This window comes from Aquarana catesbeiana, linkage group LG10 (genome assembly GCF_042186555.1).
Source record: "Aquarana catesbeiana isolate 2022-GZ linkage group LG10, ASM4218655v1, whole genome shotgun sequence".
In the NCBI taxonomy this organism is placed as follows: domain Eukaryota; kingdom Metazoa; phylum Chordata; class Amphibia; order Anura; family Ranidae; genus Aquarana; species Aquarana catesbeiana.
In genome coordinates, this window is record NC_133333.1 from 2,212,609 (window position 1) to 2,236,963 (window position 24,355).

The 24,355-nt window shown below is 51.5% G+C and overlaps 2 protein-coding genes across 7 annotated transcripts in view; one reads left to right on the plus strand and one right to left on the minus strand.

Moving 5' to 3' along the window:
- Positions 1 to 7,647, plus strand: part of LOC141110214 (tyrosine-protein kinase STYK1-like) — a 27,974-nt gene extending 20,327 nt beyond the window's left edge. For all 4 annotated transcript variants that reach the window (XM_073601456.1, XM_073601453.1, XM_073601455.1 and 1 more), the window contains exons 8-10: positions 190 to 230; positions 2,535 to 2,631; positions 6,428 to 7,647. In XM_073601456.1, the coding sequence (XP_073457557.1) occupies positions 190 to 230; positions 2,535 to 2,631; positions 6,428 to 6,602 (313 nt within the window). In that variant the 3' untranslated portion in view covers positions 6,603 to 7,647. The remainder of the gene's footprint in view (positions 1 to 189; positions 231 to 2,534; positions 2,632 to 6,427) is intronic.
- TMEM269 (transmembrane protein 269) lies at positions 6,825 to 21,546 on the minus strand. 3 transcript variants are annotated; one of them, XM_073601459.1, is made up of 8 exons: positions 19,799 to 21,546; positions 19,122 to 19,190; positions 17,069 to 17,130; positions 13,414 to 13,561; positions 12,664 to 12,761; positions 10,804 to 10,947; positions 9,746 to 9,946; positions 6,825 to 7,373 (listed from the first exon to the last, which is right to left on the minus strand). In XM_073601459.1, exons 3-8 carry the CDS (start codon positions 17,091 to 17,093, stop codon positions 7,264 to 7,266), a joined length of 726 nt encoding a protein of 241 aa, XP_073457560.1. In that variant the 5' UTR covers positions 17,094 to 17,130; positions 19,122 to 19,190; positions 19,799 to 21,546; the 3' UTR covers positions 6,825 to 7,263. The 3 variants fall into 3 exon arrangements, with proteins under 3 accessions (XP_073457560.1, XP_073457559.1, XP_073457561.1); XM_073601458.1 differs by lacking the exon at positions 19,122 to 19,190; XM_073601460.1 differs by lacking the exons at positions 17,069 to 17,130; positions 19,122 to 19,190.
- Between the last annotated feature and the right edge of the window lie 2,809 nt (positions 21,547 to 24,355).

Genomic DNA, 24,355 nt, shown 5'->3' on the forward strand with positions numbered 1-24,355 from the left:
AATGAGCACGCTTCCACGTCAATTATTATTGCTCCGCTCACTTCAGCCATTTGTATGCACACAGAGCCAGCCAATCATCTTGCAGGTTTTCCATGGGAATAGCACTCAGTCCCGACGCGTTTCATATACAATTTGTAAATGTGATCATCGGAAGGCGTCTTCTCACAGCTTCTCCTTCTCTCCCTGCAGGTGGTCGTTCGGCATCTTCCTGTATGAGATGGTGACTCTAGGTAAGGGCAGAATCATGTGTACCGTGTATTGGTAGGTCCCCTGATCAAAGTATACACTATATTACCAAAAGTATTGGGACGCCTGCCTTTACACACACATGACCTTTAATGACATCCCAGTCTTAGTCCGGAGGGTTCAATATTGAGTTGGCTCCGCCCTTTGCAGCTATAACAGCTTCACCTCTTCTGGGAAGGCCGTCCACAAGGTTTAGGAGGGTGTCTATGGGAATGTTTGACCATTCTTCCAGAAGAGCATTTGTAAGGTCAGGCACTGATGTTGGATGAGAAGGCCTGGCTCGCAGTCTCCGCTCTAATTCATCCCAAAGGTGTTCTATGGGGTTGGGGTCAGGACTCTGTGCAGGCCAGTCATGTTCCTCCACCCCTTGCTTTGTGCAATGGTCCAAACCATTTGGTGGAGGGGGGATTATGTTGTGGGAGGAGGGGGGATTATGGTGTGGGGGGGGTTATGGTGTGGGGGGAGGGGGGATTATGTTGTGGGAGGAGGGGGGATTATGGTGTGGGGGGGGTTTATGGTGTGGGGGGGTTATGGTATGGGTGGAGGGGGGATTATGGTGTGGGGGGAGGGGGGATTATGTTGTGGGAGGAGGGGGGATTATGGTGTGGGGGGGTTTTATGGTGTGGGGGTATTATGGTGTGGGTGGAGGGGGGATTATGGTGTGGGAGGAGGGGGGATTATGGTGTGGGGGGGGTTTTATGGTGTGGGGGGGGTTATGGTATGGGTGGAGGGGGGATTATGGTGTGGGGTTGTTTTTCAGAGGTTGGACTTGGCCCCTTAGTGACAGTGAAGGGAACTCTTAAGGCGTCGGCATACCAAGACATTTTGGACAATTTGATGCTCCCAACTTTGTGGGAGGAGTTTGGGGGCGGCCCTTCCTGTTCCAACATGACTGCCCACCAGTGCACAAAGCAAGGTCCATAAAGACATGGATGAGTGAGTTTGGGGTGGAGGAACTTGACTGGCCTGCACAGAGTCCTGACCTCAATCCCATAGAACACCTTTGGGATGAATTAGAGAGGAGACTGTGAGCCAGGCCTTCTCCTCCAACATCAGTTCCTGACCTCACAAATGCTCTTCTGGAAGAATGGTCAAACATTCCCATAGACACCCTCCTAAACCTTGTGGACGGCCTTCCCAGAAGAGATGAAGCTGTTATATCTGCAAAGGGCGGAGCCAACTCAATATTGAACCCTCCGGACTAAGACTGGGATGTCATTAAAGTTCATGTGTGTGTAAAGGCAGGCGTCCCAATACTTTTGGAAATATAGTGTATATATCTATATATAGCGGTGATGAGGGCAGAGTCATGGCGTGTTGGTAACCTGATCACATTATATATATATATATAGCGGTGATAAGAAAGGTGAAGGACGGGTGAGATTCCGCTGAGTCAGCTGGAAAAGTCATTATCTGGAGAGATTATAAATGAAGCCGCAGGTCAGTTTAAATAATATTCATTTTCCTTGTGACATCTGTGTGAGGGAAGGTTTCCCGCACTCTGACTTCCTGTGGTGTCTCCAGGAAAGGAAGTGAAGGAAAATCTCCCCAGTGGAACATAACCAGGGGAAAAAAAATCTGCCAGGGGTTCTAACCCTTTCCTGGCTGGAAACAGAAAGATTTGGCTACAAATATACATTATGGGGGGGGGGGGGGGTACAGAGTCACATTAGTTAGTAGTGTGGGTGAATGAGAACAGATTCTGAGCGCCCTTCATAGGACGATTTAGAAGGAGATTATTGGGACTTTTAGGGCGGCTTCAACTAGACAGTATATGACAACATGAATAAAAAGTTCACAATTTATTGAATTACATCATTAAAACATTCCAAAATATAAGCAAATGATTGAATAACATTGTCTTGTTTCGCAGAAGTACAGATGTAAACACTCCCAACATGTTTCACCCTCTGGGGCTTCCTCAGGGGAGGAAAAACTGCTGATACTTTAAGAAGAGTATTGAGTGTTTACATTTGTACTGCTGAGAAAATACAGACAACAGGACAATGTTATTAGATCATTAGATATTAAATAATGTTTTAATGATATAATTCAATAAATTGTTAACCTTTTATTCATGATGTCAATTACTGTCTAGTTGAAGCTGCCCTAAAAGTCCCAATAATCTCCTTCCACATCTACAAAGTAACATTGTTTATAAACATTGATCAGATGGGGGAGATAGAGAGATACAAAGTAACATTGTTTATCTTCCATCTGATCAATGTTTATAAAGAGATACAAAGTAACAGATATAAATTGGACGTCTGTCTCTGTCTCTGTCTCAGGCGCCCCGCCGTACCCAGACGTGGATCCTGCAAAGTTTCCAAAGACGCTGAAGAAGAATTACAGAATGGCGAAACCGCAACAATGTGGAGAGCGGCTGTGAGTAGGGAGTGTCTGCACACATCAAAGACTGAAGGGTTAATAGAGGTGGGGGGGGGGGGGAGGTGCGCAGTGACATGGGGACCACTAGAGGGCAGCAGAGGATCAGTGACAGACCCGATGTGGCTCTTCATAGGGGAGGGACATTTTGTTTTAGATAATTAAAGACCAACTCCAGCTAAGACTCGCCTGTTATAGAATCAGGTTTTTATTTTTTTTATTCCTTTGTTATGGAAAGTGAGCGCCTACCGGGGCGGTACTAATCATCCCTTCCTTATATGTGGAATGTACATTACCACCCCCCATGGTGCCCCGAAATAGGGTGACATGGCCACTGATATTGAGGTGCGCTAGAAAAGAGACCAAAAGACACTGGAGTTCCCCCACACCACACTGGTCACACCACACCGGTCACACCACACAGGGTGGGAGCAGCCGGGAGGAGGGGAGCACAGGGTGGGAGCAGCCGGGAGGAGGGGAGCACAGGGTGGGAGCAGCCGGGTGGAGGGGAGCACAGGGTGGGGGCAGCCGGGTGGAGGGGAGCAAAGGGTGGAGGCAGCCGGGAGGAGGGGAGCACAGGGTGGGGGCAGCCGGGTGGAGGGGAGCACAGGGTGGGAGCAGCCGGGAGGAGGGGAGCAAAGGGTGGAGGCAGCCGGGAGGAGGGGAGCACAGGGTGGGGGCAGCCGGGTGGAGGGGAGCACAGGGTGGGAGCAGCCGGGAGGAGGGGAGCACAGGGTGGGAGCAGCCGGGTGGAGGGGAGCACAGGGTGGGGGCAGCCGGGTGGAGGGGAGCAAAGGGTGGAGGCAGCCGGGAGGAGGGGAGCACAGGGTGGGAGCAGCCGGGAGGAGGGGAGCACAGGGTGGGAGCAGCCGGGAGGAGGGGAGCACAGGGTGGGGGCAGCCGGGTGGAGGGGAGCAAAGGGTGGAGGCAGCCGGGAGGAGGGGATCACAGGGTGGGGGCAGCCGGGTGGAGGGGAGCACAGGGTGGAGGCAGCCGGGTGGAGGGGAGCACAGGGTGGGGGCAGCCGGGTGGAGGGGAGCACAGGGTGGGGGCAGCCGGGAGGAGGGGAGCACAGGGTGGGGCAGCCTGGTGGAGGGGAGCACAGGGTGGGGGCAGCCGGGTGGAGGGGAGCACAGGGTGGGGGCAGCCGGGTGGAGGGGAGCACAGGGTGGAGGCAGCCGGGAGGAGGGGAGCACAGGGTGGGGGCAGCCGGGAGGAGGGGAGCACAGGGTGGAGGCAGCCGGGAGGAGGGGATCACAGGGTGGGGGCAGCCGGGTGGAGGGGAGTACAGGGTGGAGGCAGCCGGGTGGAGGGGAGCACAGGGTGGGGGCAGCCAGGTGGAGGGGAGCACAGGGTGGGGGCAGCCGGGAGGAGGGGAGCACAGGGTGGGGGCAGCCGGGTGGAGGGGAGCACAGGGTGGGGGCAGCCGGGAGGAGGGGAGCACAGGGTGGAGGCAGCCGGGAGGAGGGGAGCACAGGGTGGGGGCAGCCGGGAGGAGGGGAGCACAGGGTGGGGGCAGCCGGGAGGAGGGGAGCACAGGGTGTAAGCAGCCGGGAGGAGGGGAGCACAGGGTGGAGGCAGCCGGGAGGAGGGGAGCACAGGGTGTAAGCAGCCAGGTGGAGGGGAGCACAGGGTGGGGGCAGCCGGGAGGAGGGGAGCACAGGGTGTAAGCAGCCAGTGATAAGGTCCTGTACCTCTATGGAAGCCTGCATCCCCGTCCCCTTCACCCCCCCACCTAGAGGTAAGTTCTTACCTTGGGGGATATATAGTAGAATGACTGGCTCTTTCTCACTGGCTCCCTCCTCCTGGTCACTCTTCTCCTCTCACGGTCCTCTCTCCCCTCCTCCTCTTCCTCCTTCCGCTCGGCATGTTGGGGGCTGCAGTGCACTCTCAGGGAATCGTCCTGGGGCCTTCTGGTATCCGGACTACATGTCCCATAATCCTCTAGTTGATAGTTTCTCAGCCATTGGCCCTGAATGTAGCCAATAGGAGCGGGCAGTGCCGGGTGAATGAGAGCTGCTCGGCTCAAGGAGGAGAAGGAGAGGTGGAAATCCCCCTCAGCTGTGGCTCTGCCAGTCATGTGTCCCTTCACAGTTCACAGAGCCTGTCAGTTTCGCCGCCGCTGCCCTGTGTCCTGTGGCACTTCAGTTGGGGGAAGGGCACAGTATAATGTCGCCACTGGTGAGGGATGTCATCTCTCTGCTCACTCACCCGTGGTGGCGGCCCGCTCAGCAGCCTGCCCACTAAGTCACCGACAGCCTGCCCTTTTCTCTGGGGGGGGGGGGGGGGGCAATTGCCCCGCTGTACACCCCCCCCCCCCCCCGGATCCGCCCCTGGTTGGATGAGAAGACCCGATTCACACATTGGGGCTCAAAGTGGGAACCAAAAAAAAGGACACGTTTTACCATCGGCATTCAAATTCATCCCAAAGGTGATCAGTAGGGATGAGGTCAGAGCTCTGGACACTCGAGTTCCTCCACACCAAGCTGGTCACCCCATGTTATTATTATGGAGTAGCCCCCCCCACTTCCCCCAGTGGCCATTAATATGGAGTTGCCCCCCCCCCCCCCCCCCACAGTGGCCATAATTATGGAGTTGCCCCCCACCCTAGTGGCCATTAATATGGAGTTGCCCCCCCCCCCCACAGTGGCCATAATTATGGAGTTGCCCCCCACCCTAGTGGCCATTAATATTGAGTTGCCCCCTGTGTAAATATATAATTTTCCACTCTTCTAGAAAGATTTTCCATAATATTTTGGAGGGTGTCCCCCCCGGTTGTGAGGTTAGGGACTGTTGGATGGGAAGAGGTGGGCCTCACATTGGGCACCAAAACAAGAAGAAAAAGTATTACCAGTCCCCCTTACCGGAGGCATCTAAACTCCATCATCTGGAGGGGGTTCCATATATATATATATATATATCTGGCAATATAAAGCACACTGGGGCTGATTTACTAAAACTGGAGAGTGCAGAATCTGGTGCAGCTGTCATGGGAGCCAATCAGCTTCTCACTAAAATGAACCTGGAAGCTGATTGGTTTCTATGCAGAGCTGCACCAGATTTTGCTCTCTCCAGTTTTAGTAAATCACCCCCCCCCCCCCCCCGGAGCGTACGTACAGGGGTCACAGGGGAATGAACGGGGCGCTCTGTACAAAGCTCTTCCTGTCCATTCATTCTGTACAGCTGAGGCTGCAGAGATGGAGATTGGGGGGCTGTCTCAAAGGTGGAACATCTGACCCCCCCCCCCCGATATCTCACCAAATCCCCCCAACGGGGGTCCTAAAAAAAAAAAAAGTAAAAATAAAACATTGAAAAATGTAATTGTAAAAAAATAAATAAAATAAAATGGTAAAAAATGAATAATAAAAACAAATACAAAAATAAATAAATAAAATAAATGTATTTATAAATAAATGTATTTATAAATAAATAAAAAACTACTGACACCAGTGGGGTACCTACCAGGGTTACAATGGTCGCCCTTGTGATCAGGCCCTGACGTTTCACCACTGCTGGGGGAACCCACAGAAGGAAGTAAGGGGGCTTGTTGTGGGACCATAATAAGGTCCTACGATGGGAGTAAAGGGCCCCGGGATCAGTGGGAAGGGCACCGGGCGGGGCTATTCTCGGTTTCTTGCACTGGGGCTCTGAAGGTTCTAGTTACACCTCTGAATCTCCCCCATTGTGTACAAGGTGAGGGGTGCTCTGTCATATATTGTGTACTGACCTGGATGAAGGGACCTTATTGTCATCAGATGATGTGAAATCACCTCGGATGTCTTCTGTCCCCTCATAGGTATGATGTCATGACCAGTTGTTGGCAGTGGGAGGCCCTAAATCGGCCGTGCTTCACCAACCTCCTGAAACAGCTGCAGAACTTCTCCGCCGAGGCCAATGGAAGCACTCTGCTCCGAGCCACTGACACGCTGAATTGGGCTGAGTACCTCCGTGTGGCTGGGATTCCGTCCTGAGAACTGTCCCCTTGGAAGCCTTCATGGTATAAAGAGAGGAGCGGCTCCAGGTGCATAGAGACGTCTGATGGAGGACATTGATCAGAGGAATATTCGTGGGGAAGGTGACGGCATAGATGATGACCTATCTCCAGCCACGTATCATCGATGGCCAATGAGACCCCCACACTGACTTTACATATGAGGATGGGACTTACTATGGAGGCGGAGGTGAAGACGGAATACACGCGGATCTAATAAACTTTATTTCTCTCTCCTATTTACAAACTTACAACAGAAAATATTCACATCATTCACAATCACATTGACAATTATCTGGTGGAGACATCCGGTGGTGGAGTTCCTCCATACGGCACCTGGAGAACCATTCGGGAAGTTTGCCCGTCCCTCTCCCTGGCGGGCGGAGAATTCTCTTCCTCCGGTGTGACAGGAAATGGCGGCAATGTGGGGACACGGCCTAGAAATCTAGTCCCAGGGAATGTGGGAGAGGGGAAGCGTCTCCTGGTCTCCATATTTTGTTTTCTTGTGAATTCCGCGGATGAGGGCCCAGTGCAGGTCCAGGGAGAGACCTCTATATATATATATATATATACTGCGTCTATCACAGCACAGTCCTCACTGCAAACCCACGCCAATGCAGGTCACACAGTGACCCCGGCCATCACACCTTAAAGCTCCACAAGGCCTCCGGGAAGAGGATGTATGACATGGACCATACCAAGTGGTACAAACACGCCAGGGGGGAGAAGGAGCACAGCATCATCAACACACCTGCAAGGAGATAGCAATTGTCAGAGACTCCTCCTCCATCTGCATGTAGACTTCTCCTACACTCCACCGCCACACCCAGCTGTAGGTAGACTCCTCCCCCACTCTGCAGCCACACCCAGCTGTATGTAGACAAATCCCCCACTTATCCCTGTGGCTCCTATTGGGGGGGTGACAATTATGGGGGATGAATTGTATGAAATGTAGAAGAAGATTTGCAATTTTTGTGTTTTTTTCTGCTGTAAAATGTGGAAAATATTCAGCTTTGCGTTCTTTACTGTGACTTCCTCTCATTTATTCTTCTGAAAGCAGCAAATGTGGTAACCCATAGCAACAGGATGGGAGCTGACTGCAACCGGGTAAAGACCTCCCACCTTCATCCGTTTGAGTTCCCAGACTTGGTGCCGCCTGTACCCACCATACCCCCCCGTGTGTCTCTCACCCCCATAAGTGTCCGCCCTTGGTGCCGCTGTACCCACCATACCCCCCTTGTGTCTCTCACCCCCATAAGTGTCCGCCCTTGGTGCCGCCTGTACCCACCATACCCCCCTTGTGTCTCTCACCCCCATAAGTGTCCGCCCTTGGTGCCGCCTGTACCCACCATACCCCCCTTGTGTCTCTCACCCCCATAAGTGTCCGCCCTTGGTGCCGCCTGTACCCACCATACCCCCCTTGTGTCTCTCACCCCCATAAGTGTCCGCCCTTGGTGCCACTGTACCCACCATACCCCCCGTGTGTCTCTCACCCCCATAAATGTCCGCCCTTGTTGCCGCCTGTACCCACCATACCCCCCTTGTGTCTCTCACCCCCATAAGTGTCCGCCCTTGGTGCCGCTGTACCCACCATACCCCCCGTGTGTCTCTCACCCCCATAAGTGTCCGCCCTTGGTGCCGCTGTACCCACCATACCCCCCTTGTGTCTCTCACCCCCATAAGTGCCACCTTTGGTGCCTCCTGTACCCACCATACCCCCTGTGTGTCTCTCACCCCATAAGTGTCTGCCCTGGTACCGCCTCTACCCACCATTTCCCTTGTGTGTGTCTCTCACCCCCATAAGTGCCACCATTGATGCCGCCTGTACCCACCATACCCCCGTGTCTCTCACCCCCATAAGTGCCACCCTTGGTGCCGCCTGTACCCACCATAATACTGTGTCTCTCACCCCCATAAGTGTCCGCCCTTGGTGCTGCCCGTACCCACCGTACCCCCCCATGTGTCTCTCACCTCCATAAGTGTCTGCCCTTGGTGCCGTCTGTACCCACCATACCCCCCGTGTGTCTCTCCCCCCCATAAATGCCCCCCTTGGTGCTGCCTGTACCCACCATACCCCCAATGTCTCTCACCCCCATAAGTGTCCGCCCTTGGTGCTGCCTGTACCTGTAACGGAACATCCCACACTCCGCTTGAGAGCTCCCGTCATATACCGCTTCCTCCAGTCTGAATATAGATATTAGATATTATAGCTGCATATTACAACCAAGAACTAGGCAGGACTCGTTTGGATTATCATAAGTATAAACACAGAACACCTTCACACAATAACAGGAGCCCCCAGTAGGAGACAGACCAGCTCCTACATTGAAGACTATGAAATCCATATCTAAGCAATGCTTTGATTAATCAAGGATTGGAGATGGCATGGCAACAGTCTACAAAACTCTTACAATGTTTCATCATTTTCTCAGTCACCCTGTGCCCCTAATAGACACAGGGTGACTTACACATAGGAAGGGCCGGGGGAGCTGAAACGGGTTTCCCAACCTCTCCAAGGGATTCTGGGTTCCATGGGCCCCCCACCCAAAATGACTCCTGTCACAATACCCCCCGTGTGTCTCTCACCCCATTAATATCCGCTCTTGGTGCCGCCTGTACCCACCATACCCCCTGTGTGTCTCTTACCCCCATGAGTACCACCCTTGGTGCCGCCTGTACCCACCATACCCCTGTGTGTCTCTCACCCCCATAAGTGTCTGCCCTTGGTGGCGCCTCTACCCACCATACTCTCCGTGTGTCTCCCACCCTTCATAAGTGTCCATCTTTGGTGCCGCCTGTACCCACCATACCCCCGTGTGTCTCTCACCCCCAAAAGTGTCCGCCCTAGGTGCCACCTGTACCCACCATACCCCCGTGTGTCTCTCACCCCCAAAAGTGTCCGCCCTAGGTGCCACCTGTACCTACCATACTCCCCCTTGTGTCTCTTACCCCTGTAGGTGCCCAGACTTGGTGCGGCCTGTACCCACCATACCCCCATGTGTTTCTCATCCCCATAAGTCCCCAGCCTTGGTATCACCTGTACCCACCATGTGTCTCTCACCCCAGTATGTGCCCACCCCTGGTACCCGCCTGTACCCAACATACTCCCTGTGTGTCTCTCACCTCCTGCAAACACTATCTTCTTCCAGGCCTGGGATTCCAGGATCTTGTCATGCGGGTAGATCCCTTGATCAATCATAAACAGGATCATGATGATGGCGATGCCGCGCAGGACTAGTGGGTGCCCGCTGGTCAGGAGAGAGGCGCAGGACAGGATGGCGGAGGCGTACGGACAGGGCAGCCCGCGGTACATGAAGGGGATTCCTGGGGAGAAGACACATTCAGTGACATCAATATCTCTCCATCCCGCCCAAATCTGACTACAGTCTGCCGTCACTTCCTGTCCCCAACAATCCGGGAGTTACTTCCTGTCCCCCAACAATCCGGGAGTTACTTCCTGTCCCCCAACAATCCGGGAGTTACTTCCTGTCCCCCAACAATCCGGGAGTTACTTCCTGTCCCCCAACAATCCGGGAGTTACTTCCTGTCCCCAACAATCCGGGAGTTACTTCCTGTCCCCCAACAATCTGGGAGTTACTTCCTGTCCCCCAACAATCCGGGAGTTACTTCCTGTCCCCAACAATCCGGGAGTTACTTCCTGTCCCCCAACAATCCGGGAGTTACTTCCTGTCCCCCAACAATCCGGGAGTTACTTCCTGTCCCCCAACAATCCGGGAGTTACTTCCTGTCCCCCAACAATCCGGGAGTTACTTCCTGTCCCCCAACAATCAGAGAAGCTTCCTGTCCCTAACAATTGGGCAGTCACTTCCTGTCCCCCAACAATCAGAGATTCACTTCCTGACCCCCAACGTGATTTGCAGCTGCCATTAGAGAGGCGTGGTCAGAGCAATGGAGGAGGCGGCTTAGGTGTCAGAGCACCAACCAGGTAGGCAGAATTTAGTTGGCTGATTATTGTTGGGTGAATATTTTCAGGTGATATTTCGGGTGAATATATTTGGGTGCTCATAGTCGGGTGAATATATTTGGGTGCTCATAGTCGGGTGAATATATTTGGGTGCTCATAGTCGGGTGAATATATTTGGGTGCTCATAGTCGGGTGAATATATTTGGGTGCTCATAGTCGGGTGAATATATTTGGGTGAATATAGGCGGATCCTTACCGCTGGAGTAGAAGCAGAGGCGCATGAAGACGGCGAGGGCGTACACCATCACCAGCAGTGCGTCCATCGCGCCATTCCTGTGCAGCAGAAGCGCCGTGGCCAAACCAAACGATGTGAAATCTGCAAAGTCATCCAGCTTCGCCCCTGAAAAGCGAACAATAAACACCCGGATGAGTTCTCTGATCGGGAATGTTGATCATCATCTACATGAAGGGCAGAGAACTCTCCGGAACATGACATCGCTCTTCATGACTGACAACAGAATAGGGTGGCCACCTTTTCTTCAAGACGAACCCCAACACTTTAGCGGTGCACAGAAATTTTTGTTTATACATATATTTTACTAATAAATAACATTTCTAATCATATGAAGTTAATAACAAGAGTTCCCCCTTTACATCAGAGTCCACAGAGTCCCCCTTTACATCAGAGTCCACAGAGTTCCCCTTTACATCAGAGTCCACAGAGTCCCCCTTTACATCAGAGTCCACAGAGTTCCCCTTTACATCAGAATCCACAGAGTTCCCCTTTACATCAGAGTCCACAGAGTTCTCCTTTACATCAGAATCCACAGAGTCCCCCTTTACATCAGAGTCCATAGAGTTCCCCCTTTACATCAGAGTCCACAGAGTTCCCCTTTACATCAGAGTCCACAGAGTTCCCCTTTACATCAGAGTCAACAGAGTTCCCCCTTTACATCAGAGTCCACAGAGTCCCCCTTTACATCAGAGTCCACAGAGTTCCCCCTTTACATCAGAGTCCATAGAGTTCTCCTTTACATCAGAGTCCACAGAGTTCCCCCTTTACATCAGAGTCCACAGAGTTCCCCCTTTACATCAGAGTCCACAGAGTTCTCCTTTACATCAGAGTCCACAGAATTCTCCTTTACATCAGGGTCCACAGAGCCCCCCTTTACATCAGATTCCACAGAGTTCCCCTTTACATCTAAACTTGCAGAGTTCCCTTTCACTGTAAGGGAGAACTCTGCAGACTCTGACATAAGAGATGCTCTGGGAACCCTGATTTTAGGGGGAACACTGAGAACTCTGATGTACGGAGAGGACTCTGATTTAAGGGGGAACACTGTGGCCTCCGGTGTAAAGGGGAACTCTGATGTAAGGGGTGCTCTGAGAACTCTGATTTACCTTATTGTACTCACTCAGAGGCAGGAGAGAGAAGGGGGGAGATTTCAGTCACAGACAGGGATGGATGGTGAGCTCACTCATCCCTTGGCACCTCTCATCCAGATGTATCTGAGGCTGCTGGACTTCAAATTTCCAGTCCCCACTTTCCTTTTCTGAGGCACAGCTCCGGGGATTGGAGGGTGGGCAGACACAGAGGGGTGAGGGGGAGGTGCGGATCGAGCCCTCACTCCTCTCCCGTCTGTGTAGGGGGGTGTTAGTTAGTTAGCTTTGGGCAACAACCCCGCTGGGAAGTCATAGTCCAGTCTGAATAATGTGTCCGGGTATCAGAAACCCGGACACATGATGTGTGGCCGTTGCCAGAGTGCCCGAATAGTTAGTCCGCCCCTGAACTGGGGGGTATTGGAGGGTTGGGGAATGATTGATGGGGGTCGGGGTAACACAGACAGTCCTGGTTTCAGGCAGATTGGGGGGTATTGGAGGGGTTGGGGAATGATTGATGGAGGTCGGGGTAACACAGACAGTCCTGGTTTCAGGCAGATTGGGGGGTATTGGAGGGGTTGGGGAATGATTGATGGAGGTCGGGGTAACACAGACAGTCCTGGTTTCAGGCAGATTGGGGGGTATTGGAGGGGGTTGGGGAATGACCGGTGCGCCGTAGTTTCTCCTTGCGGTGAGGTGGAGATTATCTGGCGGATGGAATAATGACGTCACTCACCCAGAGCCGAGCACGTGTTCAGCTGCCGAGCCACCGCACCGTCCGCCAGGTCCAACATGAAGCCGATAAGGAGGAGCCAACACGCCCACTGCCGGTACCTGCCGGGGAGAGAGGAACCAATCAGAGAGCGCCGTCATCACATCGGCATCCATATACAGATAATACGACAAACCTGCAATCTGATCCTCAGGACTCAGGAGGACGAACGTCACCCAATGAGAGGACCTTATTATACTTTGTACGTATAGTTGGGGCCCCTGAGATGGGTGGAGGGGCCCCCAGTGCTCTGCCACTGCTCTACTCCCATCTCATATACCCAATCTACAACAAAACGTTTCACAGAGACTTGCAGGACGTCAGCTACCGGGAGGAAGCGTCTGCTCCACCCATAACGACCGTCCGCCATCTTTGCCAAAACTGCACCGAGAAATCAGCAGCTGGAATCTGATTGGCTGCTATGGATCACACACGGTACAATTCAAGAGAACGTAAGGAAGGATTCTAATAGGATTGTAAACCTTACAGACCTGAGAGCACATGTAGACGGGTGGCAGCGGGGTTCCTCCTTAACCTCACCCAACCCTCCGCTTAGCAATGGAAGCTCCCAGCTCCAGAGTCAGATCTCTGCCCCGCCCCCTTCTACAAGAGGATGGAAAGTGGGCGTGTCAGAGGTCTGACTTTAGAGGAGGAAGTCGATATTTGCATAATAAAGAGGAATGTTGGCGGCGGCGGCCATGTCTGGGCGCTCACCCGTTCAGGTTGCAGAGGATGGAGCTCAGGCCCATCAATAGGTTGGCCATGGACAGGAAGTTGGCGGCATTCTTCCGAACGAACTCCCGCGTCTGGCAATGGGATGGCGGCCCGAGATGGATGACTTTCCTGGCGTGAAGGACGAGTCCTGGGGGGAAAAAGAGAAGATCAGCCCCGGACACGCCCCTTTCGGCATTCTGAGATTGTAAATAAAGTTATAATGGCGGCTCTATACTCCTAAATACCCCGATATATTCAAACGATCACCAACACTCACAATCATCGGTATAATCTCCAAAACTTTGTAGCTAGAAGATATAATCATTCTAATTTATTCACCCGCAGCCACCATATTCATCTGCTGCCACTGTATTCACACGCAGCAACCTCAGCCACCATATTCACCTGCAGCATCCGCAGTCACCGTATTCACCCGCAGAATTTGCAGCCACCATATTCACCTGCAGCAACCGCAGCCACCGTATTCACCCGCAGCATCCGCAGTCACCGTATTCACCCGCAGAATTTGCAGCCACCATATTCACCTGCAGCAACCGCAGCCACCGTATTCACCCGCAGCATCCGCAGTCACCGTATTCACCCGCAGAATCTGCAATCACCGTATTCACCCGCAAAATTCGCAGCCACCGTATTCACCCGCAGCATCCGCAGTCACCTTATTCACCCACAGAATCTGCAATCACCGTATTCACCCGCAAAATTCGCAGCCACCGTATTCACCCGCAGCATCCGCAGTCACCACATTCACCCGCAGCATCTGCAGTCACCGTATTTACCCGCAGCATCCGCAGTCACCACATTCACCCGCCACATCCGCAGTCACCGTATTCACCCGCAGTCACCACATTCACCCACAGCATCCACAGCACTTCCTCTGTATATAGGCTGCCATCCAGTGGTAACACAATTTGTATTAATGGCCATTTATCTCACTGATCTATACAATCAATGGATTCACCAAATCTAAGGAGTGTGACAGGAGTCACTTTGGGTGGGGGGCTCATGGAACCCAACTTACTTTAAGTAAGTTACCCTGTGTCTAATAGGGGCACAGGATGAATGAGCAAAGGATGGACAACTACTTAATGGACACTGAGAATGGGGTTTGGATTACTTCAGATGGGACAGTAATATTTATCAACAATATCCCTCAATCTATGAAGACTATTCCTGGTTTGTTGATTCTGAACTATACATGTTCATTGGGGGAGCTGGTCACATTGGCCTCTGTTCCATGTAGGAGCTAAACAGTCTGTTACTGGAGGTCCCCTGCTATTGTCTGAAGGTGTTTCTCCTTGTGATCATGTGTATTGTACCTTGTGACCTTGGGGCCGGGCAGTCTGTTACTGGAGGTCTCCTTCTATTGTCTGAAGGTGTTCTGTGTTTCTCCTTGTGATAGTGTGTAATGTGCTGTGTGACCTTGGGGCCGGGCAGTCTGTTAATGGAGGTCTCCTTCTATTGTCTGAAGGTGTTCTGTGTTTCTCCTTGTGATAGTGTGTAATGTGCTGTGTGACCTTGGGGCCGGACAGTCTGTTACTGGAGGTCTCCTGCTATTGTCTGAAGGTGTTCTGTGTTTCTCCTTGTGATCATGTGTATTGTACCTTGTGACTTTGGGGCCAGACAGTCTGTTACTGGAGGTCCCCTATTGTCTGAAGTTGTTCTGTGTTTCTCCTTGTGATCATGTGTATTGTACCTTGTGACCTTGGGGCCGGACAGTCTGTTACTGGAGGTCTCCTTCTATTGTCTGAAGGTGTTCTGTGTTTCTCCTTGTGATCATGTGTATTGTACCTTGTGACCTTGGGGCCGGGCAGTCTGTTACTGGAGGTCTCCTTCTATTGTCTGAAGGTGTTCTGTGTTTCTCCTTGTGATAGTGTGTAATGTGCTGTGTGACCTTGGGGCCGGGCAGTCTGTTACTGGAGGTCTCCTGCTATTGTCTGAAGGTGTTCTGTGTTTCTCCTTGTGATCATGTGTATTGTACCTTGTGATCTTGGGGCCGGACAGTCTGTTACTGGAGGTCTCCTGCTATTGTCTGAAGGTGTTCTGTGTTTCTCCTTGTGATCATGTGTATTGTACCTTGTGACTTTGGGGCCGGGCAGTCTGTTACTGGAGGTCCCCTATTGTCTGAAGTTGTTCTGTGTTTCTCCTTGTGATCATGTGTATTGTACCTTGTGACCTTGGGGCCGGACAGTCTGTTACTGGAGGTCTCCTGCTATTGTCTGAAGGTGTTCTGTGTTTCTCCTTGTGATCATGTGTATTGTACCTTGTGACCTTGGGGCCGGACAGTCTGTTACTGGAGGTCTCCTGCTATTGTCTGAAGGTGTTCTGTGTTTCTCCTTGTGATAGTGTGTAATGTGCTGTGTGACCTTGGGGCCGGGCAGTCTGTTACTGGAGGTCTCCTGCTATTGTCTGAAGGTGTTCTGTGTTTCTCCTTGTGATCATGTGTATTGTACCTTGTGATCTTGGGGCCGGACAGTCTGTTACTGGAGGTCTCCTGCTATTGTCTGAAGGTGTTCTGTGTTTCTCCTTGTGATCATGTGTATTGTACCTTGTGACTTTGGGGCCGGGCAGTCTGTTACTGGAGGTCCCCTATTGTCTGAAGTTGTTCTGTGTTTCTCCTTGTGATCATGTGTATTGTACCTTGTGACCTTGGGGCCGGACAGTCTGTTACTGGAGGTCTCCTGCTATTGTCTGAAGGTGTTCTGTGTTTCTCCTTGTGATCATGTGTATTGTACCTTGTGACTTTGGGGCCGGACAGTCTGTTACTGGAGGTCCCCTATTGTCTGAAGTTGTTCTGTGTTTCTCCTTGTGATCATGTGTATTGTACCTTGTGACCTTGGGGCCGGACAGTCTGTTACTGGAGGTCTCCTGCTATTGTCTGAAGTTGTTCTGTGTTTCTCCTTGTGATCATGTGTATTGTACCTTGTGACCTTGGGGCCGGGCAGTCTGACCTGTAGTGAGATCCAGATTAATCAAAGCATTGTCTAGGTGTGAATTCCCATTCGCCGATTGTTTCTGCCCGGTGGTTAATCTGATGTGACTCTTGGAGGATCCTCTATGATGGGATTAGCATGAGTTAGCTGTACCTCGTTATCTAAACATTGTGTGATGTTTTGGGTAAATATGTGCTGAGTCACCTGCTTCTCAAGTGTATAAAAAGCCGGTATTTTTGTTCCAATAAATGTTCCAGTTTCATACAAGCTATTTGTCGGCTAGTCTTAAATATCTGGTTCCTATGTCCAGACTGGAGGAAGCGGTATACTGACGGAAGCACTCAAGCGGAGTGTGGGACGTATTCTGTCACAAGCACCATCTAAACAACCCCCCCAATATCATACAATCCGGAAGGCCCTCGCACTACATAGTCATAAAGAAGATTGTACAATCAGATTGTAAAGTGTATGGCCAGCTTTACTATAGTCATCTGCAGTCCTGGCGAAGGAAGCGGGTCTCTGAAACGCGTTGACTGACAGCCGGGAATTCCCATCAGGTTTCTCCCTCTGACCCGAAATCTCACTGGCCACAAGTGAGCGCCATCCAACCCATCAGCGCCTGCTTGGTGTTCACCAACAGTCTCAGCTGTGAACCCAGACAGACTATTTACAGGTAAGTGTATACCATCGTCCTGCGTACTCACCTGAGGGCGGCAGCTGCATCAGCATCTTGAAGCGTCCAGCAGGCGGCGCTGTTCTGGGGTATCTGTGGAGGGGGAGAAGCGGCAATGTGAGGGTTAGTGATGATGATCGGGGATGAGGAGAGATGTCACCGCCGTCCACACAATGGACAAAAGACGGGAAAACAGAAATAAATAAGAGGAAAGCTTTGTTTGTGCTGGAGAACCTTCCTCAGCCAATAGCGGCCCCCCGTTGTGTGTTTCCTCCACAGCCGCTGAACGGGTCTAGACAAGACGGTGGGGGGAGGGGGATCTGGGAGTACATTATCCCCGTCCCCCCATTCAGACACTTCTACAGGTAGTACAGGTACAGCTCTCTTCTCATAGGCTCAGTGCCAGTGAGGAGGTAGCGGAGGGGCGGAGCTGAGCTGTTCTGTGTGTGTCTATGGACACACACAGGTTAGGAGTGAGCACACACGAGTGCGCTTATAGAAAGCAGCTTGCTATTGGAGAAACCAATACAAAATACCTGTGCTCCTTGAAGGACTCATAAATGAATCACTTATGTAAACAGCTAGTAAAAAAGTTTCCTGGGAAAACCATAAATACCAATAAAAATGCAGAGCTTCTACTGAAGAAGGAGAATCCACCCGGTGAATAGTGTGTCCAGGATTCTGGATATAAATGTCGTCCATAATATCATGAATCAAAGGTTTCATAAAAGTCCAGGGATGATAATCCAAACAACGAGAGTCCCAGTGAAGAACCACCACCCATGAGAAGGACACTGACCCTTACCCTCAGCGTTGGACCACCCCAATAAAGTAGTCAAAAAAAAACATTATTTAAAATAATGGGCTTCAGACTTCTCAGATTCCACAGTAGCTGTAATCATCGGCTGTGTCTCCTTCTAAAAGGTGGTTGTTATATCGAGTGTCTCACATAAAGGCGAAACATAAACATTGAGCAGTATTACTGACAACGTGCTTTTAATGGAAAAGTGCCAAGGTACTCACAAACATCAAAGGTAAAAATCGCATTTGTGTCCGTTAGACAACAAGAGAGGATAGGAAGCAACTGTTCCCAACCAGCAAAAGGTCTGACCGTCAAGCGTGGCGACGTCACGTAGCTCAGCTCCTCCCTACGCGTTTCATCATCATAGACGTTATCACGGCCCCTGATAATGCCGAGATTGGGCCGTGATGAGGTCTATGATGACGAAACGCGCAGGGAGGAGCTGAGCTACGTGACGTCGCCACGCTTGACGGTCAGACCTTTTGCTGGTTGGGAACAGTTGCTTCCTATCCTCTCTTGTACTGTGATGTATTGTGGAATCTGAGGAGCCTGAAGCCCATTATTTTAAATAATGTTTTTTTTTTACTTCTTCCTTCTCATGGGTGGTGGTTCTTCACTGGGACTCCCGTTGTCCAGATTATCATCCCTGGACTTTTATGAAACCTTTAATTCATGATATTATGGACAACATTTTTATCTAAAAACCTTATATTCAATCGGCACACTATTCACTGGGTGGATTCTGTTTCTACCAGTAGAAGTGCTGCATTTTTATTGTTATTTAGCTTGCTATTGGGGTATTCATCAGGGGGAGGAGCCAGGATTTCCAGTGGGGGACCCCAGAAGAGGAGGATCGGGGTCACCCAGTGCAAAACCTTTACACTGCAGGTAAGTATAACATGTTTAATATTTTTAAAAAATCTCTTTACAATCACTGTAACAAATAGACTACACATGATACAATCTGATTGTACAATCTCCTCCCATCTACCAACAAGTGCGCAGTGAAGGGGCCGCCTGATTGGACAGCTGGGTGACATAGAAGGGGACATGTGTGGGCTGGACTCCCGGCAGATATAAAAGACAAATAGTCACAGAATACATCATTAGATACGAGAAATGTCATCCGGTATTACCCTCTACAGTCCCCTGTACAGCAGAGCTCAGACTGGGGGAGGGAGAAGCAGCACAAGGAGCCAAGCAGTTGTGCTGGAGTGCTCATACATGAATAAGAGACATGCTGATAGGAGGAGAGAGCAGAGTGACAGAGAGAGGAGCTCACCAGTCAGCTGCTTCTTCTTTCACTGTCCAATCACAGGCTGGGGGCGGGACAAAACCTGTAACTGCAGGACTGGATGAACAGAAATACAAATCACTTGTACGGAGTTCAGCTTTAGAAAATGGGGTATGCTCCTCTACATTTAAAGGGACAGTGCCCTCACTTCTTACACATCTCAGTACAAAGCAGTGCATAGTGTTGTTACCCATAGCAACCAGACATTACTACAGCAGGTGAAGAGAGGGAGGGGTATGCACCATGGGGCAAGGGGGAGGTATGGATCGTCCTGTGACTCTCCAGCCAATGAGGAACTATAAGTCCCAGCAGATCCACAGGGAATTCTGGGATGTGTGGAGCCATGACAGTCACCTGACAGCCTGCGAGGAAGTGATTGGAAGGATGATAGGACGGGGGATGGGATTCCTTCCATCATAAAGTACACATAGAGATCCATCATCAGCTGAATGTAGCGATATGTAACACCTGGTTACTATTGGCAACAACACTTCCAGTCTTCACTGATGGCCACATGTACTGCTCCACCCTCCCCCATCATTGTCACCTGTTCATACGACATTCAGAATCATTCACACCTTCAGCAGGTAAGTGATGAAGAATCTCACAGCTGCTACAGACAACCCCCCAACCCACTGGGTGCAGAATAAAAAAGGGTCACTTACCTAGGGGTGGTCAGGTCTCCTCCTTATGGGGTAAGTTCTCCTCCTTGGGGGTGGTCAGGTCTCCTCCTTGGGAGGTACGTTCTCCTCCTTGGGGGGGTATGTTCTCCTCCTTGGGGGGGTATGTTCTCCTCCTTGGGAGGTACGTTCTCCTCCTTGGGGGGGTTTGTTCTCCTCCTTGGGGGGGTATGTTCTCCTCCTTGGGGGGTATGTTCTCCTCCTAGTGAGTGGTCAGGTCTCCTTCCTTGGAGGTGGTAAGATCTCCTCCTTGGGGAGTACGTTCTCCTACTTGTGGGTGGTCAGATCTTCTCCCTGGGGGGTAAGTTCTCCTCTTTGGGGTCAGCACTGTGAGGGGCTCCAGTAGACAGCAGATCTTATACTTCCGTGTACCTGGAGAGCAATCCAGAAGATAAGGGTCCAGGTGCCCCGTGTCACTGTGAGGAGTGGTGCCGGATCCCCTGGAGTAGGAACAGAGGCAATGTACATTAAGGAGCCCCCACTGTCTTATGTCCTATATCACTGGGGGGGGGATGGGGGTCTTATGTCTCTGTGGATGGAGAGGGGGACCTATGACTCTGGGGATGGAGAGGGGGATCCTATGACTCTGGGGATGGAGAGGGGGATCCTATGACTCTGGGGATGGAGAGGGGGTCCTATGACTCTGGGGATGGAGAGGGGGTCCTATGACTCTGGGGATGGAGAGGGGGTCCTATGAATGTGGGGATGGAGAGGGGGTCCTATGACTCTGGGGATGGAGAGGGGGTCCTATGACTCTGGGGATGGAGAGGGGGTCCTATGAATCTGGGGATGGAGAGGGGGTCCTATGACTCTAGGGATGGAGAGGGGGTCCTATGACTCTGGGGATGGAGAGGGGGTCCTATGACTCTGTGGATGGAGAGGGGGTCCTATGACTCTGTGGATGGAGAGGGGGTCTTATGACTCTAGGGATGGAGAGAGGGTCCGGTCCTATAACTTTGGGTATGGAGAGAAAGGGGGTCCTATGTCTCTGGGGTCCTGTGTCTCTGGGGGTGTCTCTGGGGTCCTCTGAATCTGGGGTCCTGTGTCTCTGTGGTCCTCTGAATCTGGGGTCCTCTGAACCTGGGGTCCTGTGTCTCTGGGGTCCTCTGAACCTGGGGTCCTGTGTCTATGGGGTCCTCTGAATCTGGGGTCCTCTGAATCTGGGGTCCTGTGTCTCTAGGATCCTGTGTCTCTGGGGTCCTCTGAATCTGGGGTCCTGTGTCTCTGGGGTCCTATGACTGTGTGATGCTATGTCTATTGGGGTCCTGTAGCTCTGGGGTCCTGTGTCTATGGGGTCCTCTGAATCTGGGGTCCTGTGTCTCTAGGATCCAATGTCTCTGGGGTCCTGTGTCTACTGGGGTCCTGTAGCTCTGGGGTCCTGTGTCTATGGGGTCCTCTGAATCTGGGGTCCTGTGTCTCTAGGATCCAATGTCTCTGGGGTCCTGTAGCTCTGGGGTCCAGTGTCTATTGGGGTCCTGTAGCTCTGGGGTCCAGTGTCTATTGGGGTCCTGTAGCTCTGGGGTCCAGTGTCTATTGGGGTCCTGTAGCTCTGGGGTCCAGTGTCTATTGGGGTCCTGTAGCTCTGGGGTCCAGTGTCTATTGGGGTCCTGTAGCTCTGGGGTCCTGTGTCTGTGTGAGGAGTTCTGTGTCGCAGTTCAGTTCTCTGACATTTCCATCCTCCTCCTCCTTCTATTCTCTCTTTTCATCTCTCTGCTGCCTCTCATGGCAAAACCCGGAGAGGAAAATTCCATAGAAGTCTTCTGACTGAACCCGGCACAGATCAGAGTTATTGGGGGGTGTGGGGAGGGATGAGGATGACATGGGGGTTCTAATATCAGCTACAGGGGTTCCTCTTCTGCAATATAGGGGTCAGATACAAAGGGATCCCCAACAGTTCTACACCCTGAAACAAAGAGTCTGGGGTACAGAGGAATTAATACTGGGGTACAGAGGGATAAATACTGGGGTACAGAGGAATTAATACTGGAGTAGAGAGGAATTAATATTGGGGTACAGAGGAATAAATACTGGGGTGCAGACAGAAACGGCTATATAGAGATTAACACTGGGGTTCAGAGAGATTAATAATGGGAGACACACAGAATGGGATACAGAGGGACAATTCCTGGGGTACACACAGAATGGGGTACAGAGGAATAAATACTGGGGTACACACAGAATGGGTTACAGAGTAAAGACAATTCTGGGGGACACACAGAATGGGGTACAGAGGGACAAATAATGGGGTGCACACCGAAAGGGGTTCAGAAGGATTAATACTGGGGGGACACATAATTGGGTACAGAGGGACAAATACTGGGGGCACACAGAATGGGGTTCAGAGGGATTAATACTGGGGGAAACACAGATTGGGGTACAATGTGACAAATACTGGGGTGCACACAAAATAGGGTACAGGGGGATGCACACAGAATGAGGATCAGATGAATTATTAAAGGTGTGCACTGATTATGGGGTGCAAAGTGATTAATACTGGGGAACACACAGAATGGAGCACAGGGGGAATAATCTGGGGGTACACAGATTATAGGGTACAGACTGATGTGCCTGCGTGGGTTTCCTCCGGGTTCTCCAGTTTTCTCCCACACTCCAAAGACATGCTGGGAGGTTAATTGGCTTCTGTCTACATTGTTCCTAGTACGTGTCTGTGAGTTGGGGACCCTTAGATTGTAAGCTCCTCAGGACAGGGACTGATGTGAATGTACAATATATTGACGACACTATATAAGTACCTAAAATAAATACAAAATACCGGGGTACACACAGAACAGGGTACAGAGGGCTTAGTACTGGGGTACACACAGAACAGGGTACAGAGGGCTTAGTACTGGGGTACACACAGAACAGGGTACAGAGGGCTTAGTACTGGGGTACACACAGAACAGGGTACAGAGGGCTTAGTACTGGGGTACACACAGAACAGGGTACAGAGGGATTAGTACTGGGGTACACACAGAACAGGGTACAGAGGACTTAGTACTGGGGTACACACAGAACGGGGTACAGAGGGCCTAGTACTGGGGTACACACAGAATGGGGTACAGAGGGCTTAGGACTGGGGTACTTACAGAACAGGGTACAGAGGGCTTAGTACTGGGGTACACACAGAACGGGGTACAGAGGGCTTAGTACTGGGGAACACACAGAACGGGGTACAGAGGGATTAGTACTGGGGTATACACAGAACGGGGTTCAGAGGGATTAGTACTGGGGTACACACAGAATGGGGTACAGAGGGCTTAGTACTGGGGTACACACAGAACGGGGTACAGAGGGATTAGTACTGGGGTATACACAGAACGGGGTTTAGAGGGATTAGTACTGGGGTACACACAGAATGGGGTACAGAGGGCTTAGGACTGGGGTACTTACAGAACGGGGTACAGAGGGCTTAGTACTGGGGTACACACAGAACGGGGTACAGGGGGAATAGTACTGGGGTACACACATAATGGGGTACAGAGGTATTAGAACTGGGGTACACAAACACAATGGGGTACAGAGGGCTTAGGACTGGGGTACTTACAGAACGGGGTACAGAGGGCTTAGTACTGGGGTACACACAGAACAGGGTACAGAGGGCTTAGTACTGGGGTACACACAGAACAGGGTACAGAGGACTTAGTACTGGGGTACATACAGAACGGGGTACAGAGGGCTTAGTACTGGGGTACACACAGAACAAGGTACAGAGGGATTAGTACTGGGGTACACACAGAATGGGGTACAGAGGGTTTAGTACTGGGGTACATACAGAACGGGGTATAGGGGGACTAGTACTGGGGTACACACAGAATGGGGTACAGAGGGCTTAGTACTGGGGTACACACAGAACGGAGTACAAAGGTATTAGTACTGGGGTACACACAGAACAGGGTACAGAGGGCTTAGTACTGGGGTACACACAGAACAGGGTACAGAGGGCTTAGTACTGGGGTACACACAGAACGGAGTACAGAGGTATTAGTACTGGAGTACACACAGAACAGGGTACAGAGCGCTTAGTACTGGGGTACACACAGAACGGGGTACAGAGGTATTAATACTGGGGTACACACAGAACGGGGTACAGAGGGATTAGTACTGGGTTACATACAGAATGGGGTACAGGGGGAGTAGTACTGGGGTACACACAGAATGGGGTACAGAGGTATTAGTACTGGGGTACACACAGAACGGGGTACAGAGGGATTAGTACTGGGGTACATACAGAACGGGGTACAGTGGGAGTAGTACTGGGGTACACACAGAATGGGCTACAGAGGTATTAGTACTGGGGTACACACAGAACCGGGTACAGAGGGATTAATACTGGGGTACACACAGAATGGGGTACAGAGGGATTAGTACTGGGGTACACACAGAACAGGGTACAGAGGACTTAGTACTGGGGTACATACAGAACGGGGTACAGAGGGCTTAGTACTGGGGTACACACAGAACAGGGTACAGAGGGATTAGTACTGGGGTACACACAGAATGGGGTACAGAGGGTTTAGTACTGGGGTACATACAGAACGG

Coding starts and splice junctions, on each gene's coding strand:
- TMEM269 (XM_073601458.1), bottom strand. CDS start 17,093: ATGCTGATGCAGCTGCCGCCCTCAG. Junction 12,762..13,413: donor ATCCTCTGCAACCTGAACGG/GTGAGCGCCCAG, acceptor TCTCCCCGGCAG/GTACCGGCAGTGGGCGTGTT. Junction 9,947..10,803: donor CCTCTGCTTCTACTCCAGCG/GTAAGGATCCGC, acceptor TCTTCTCCCCAG/GAATCCCCTTCATGTACCGC.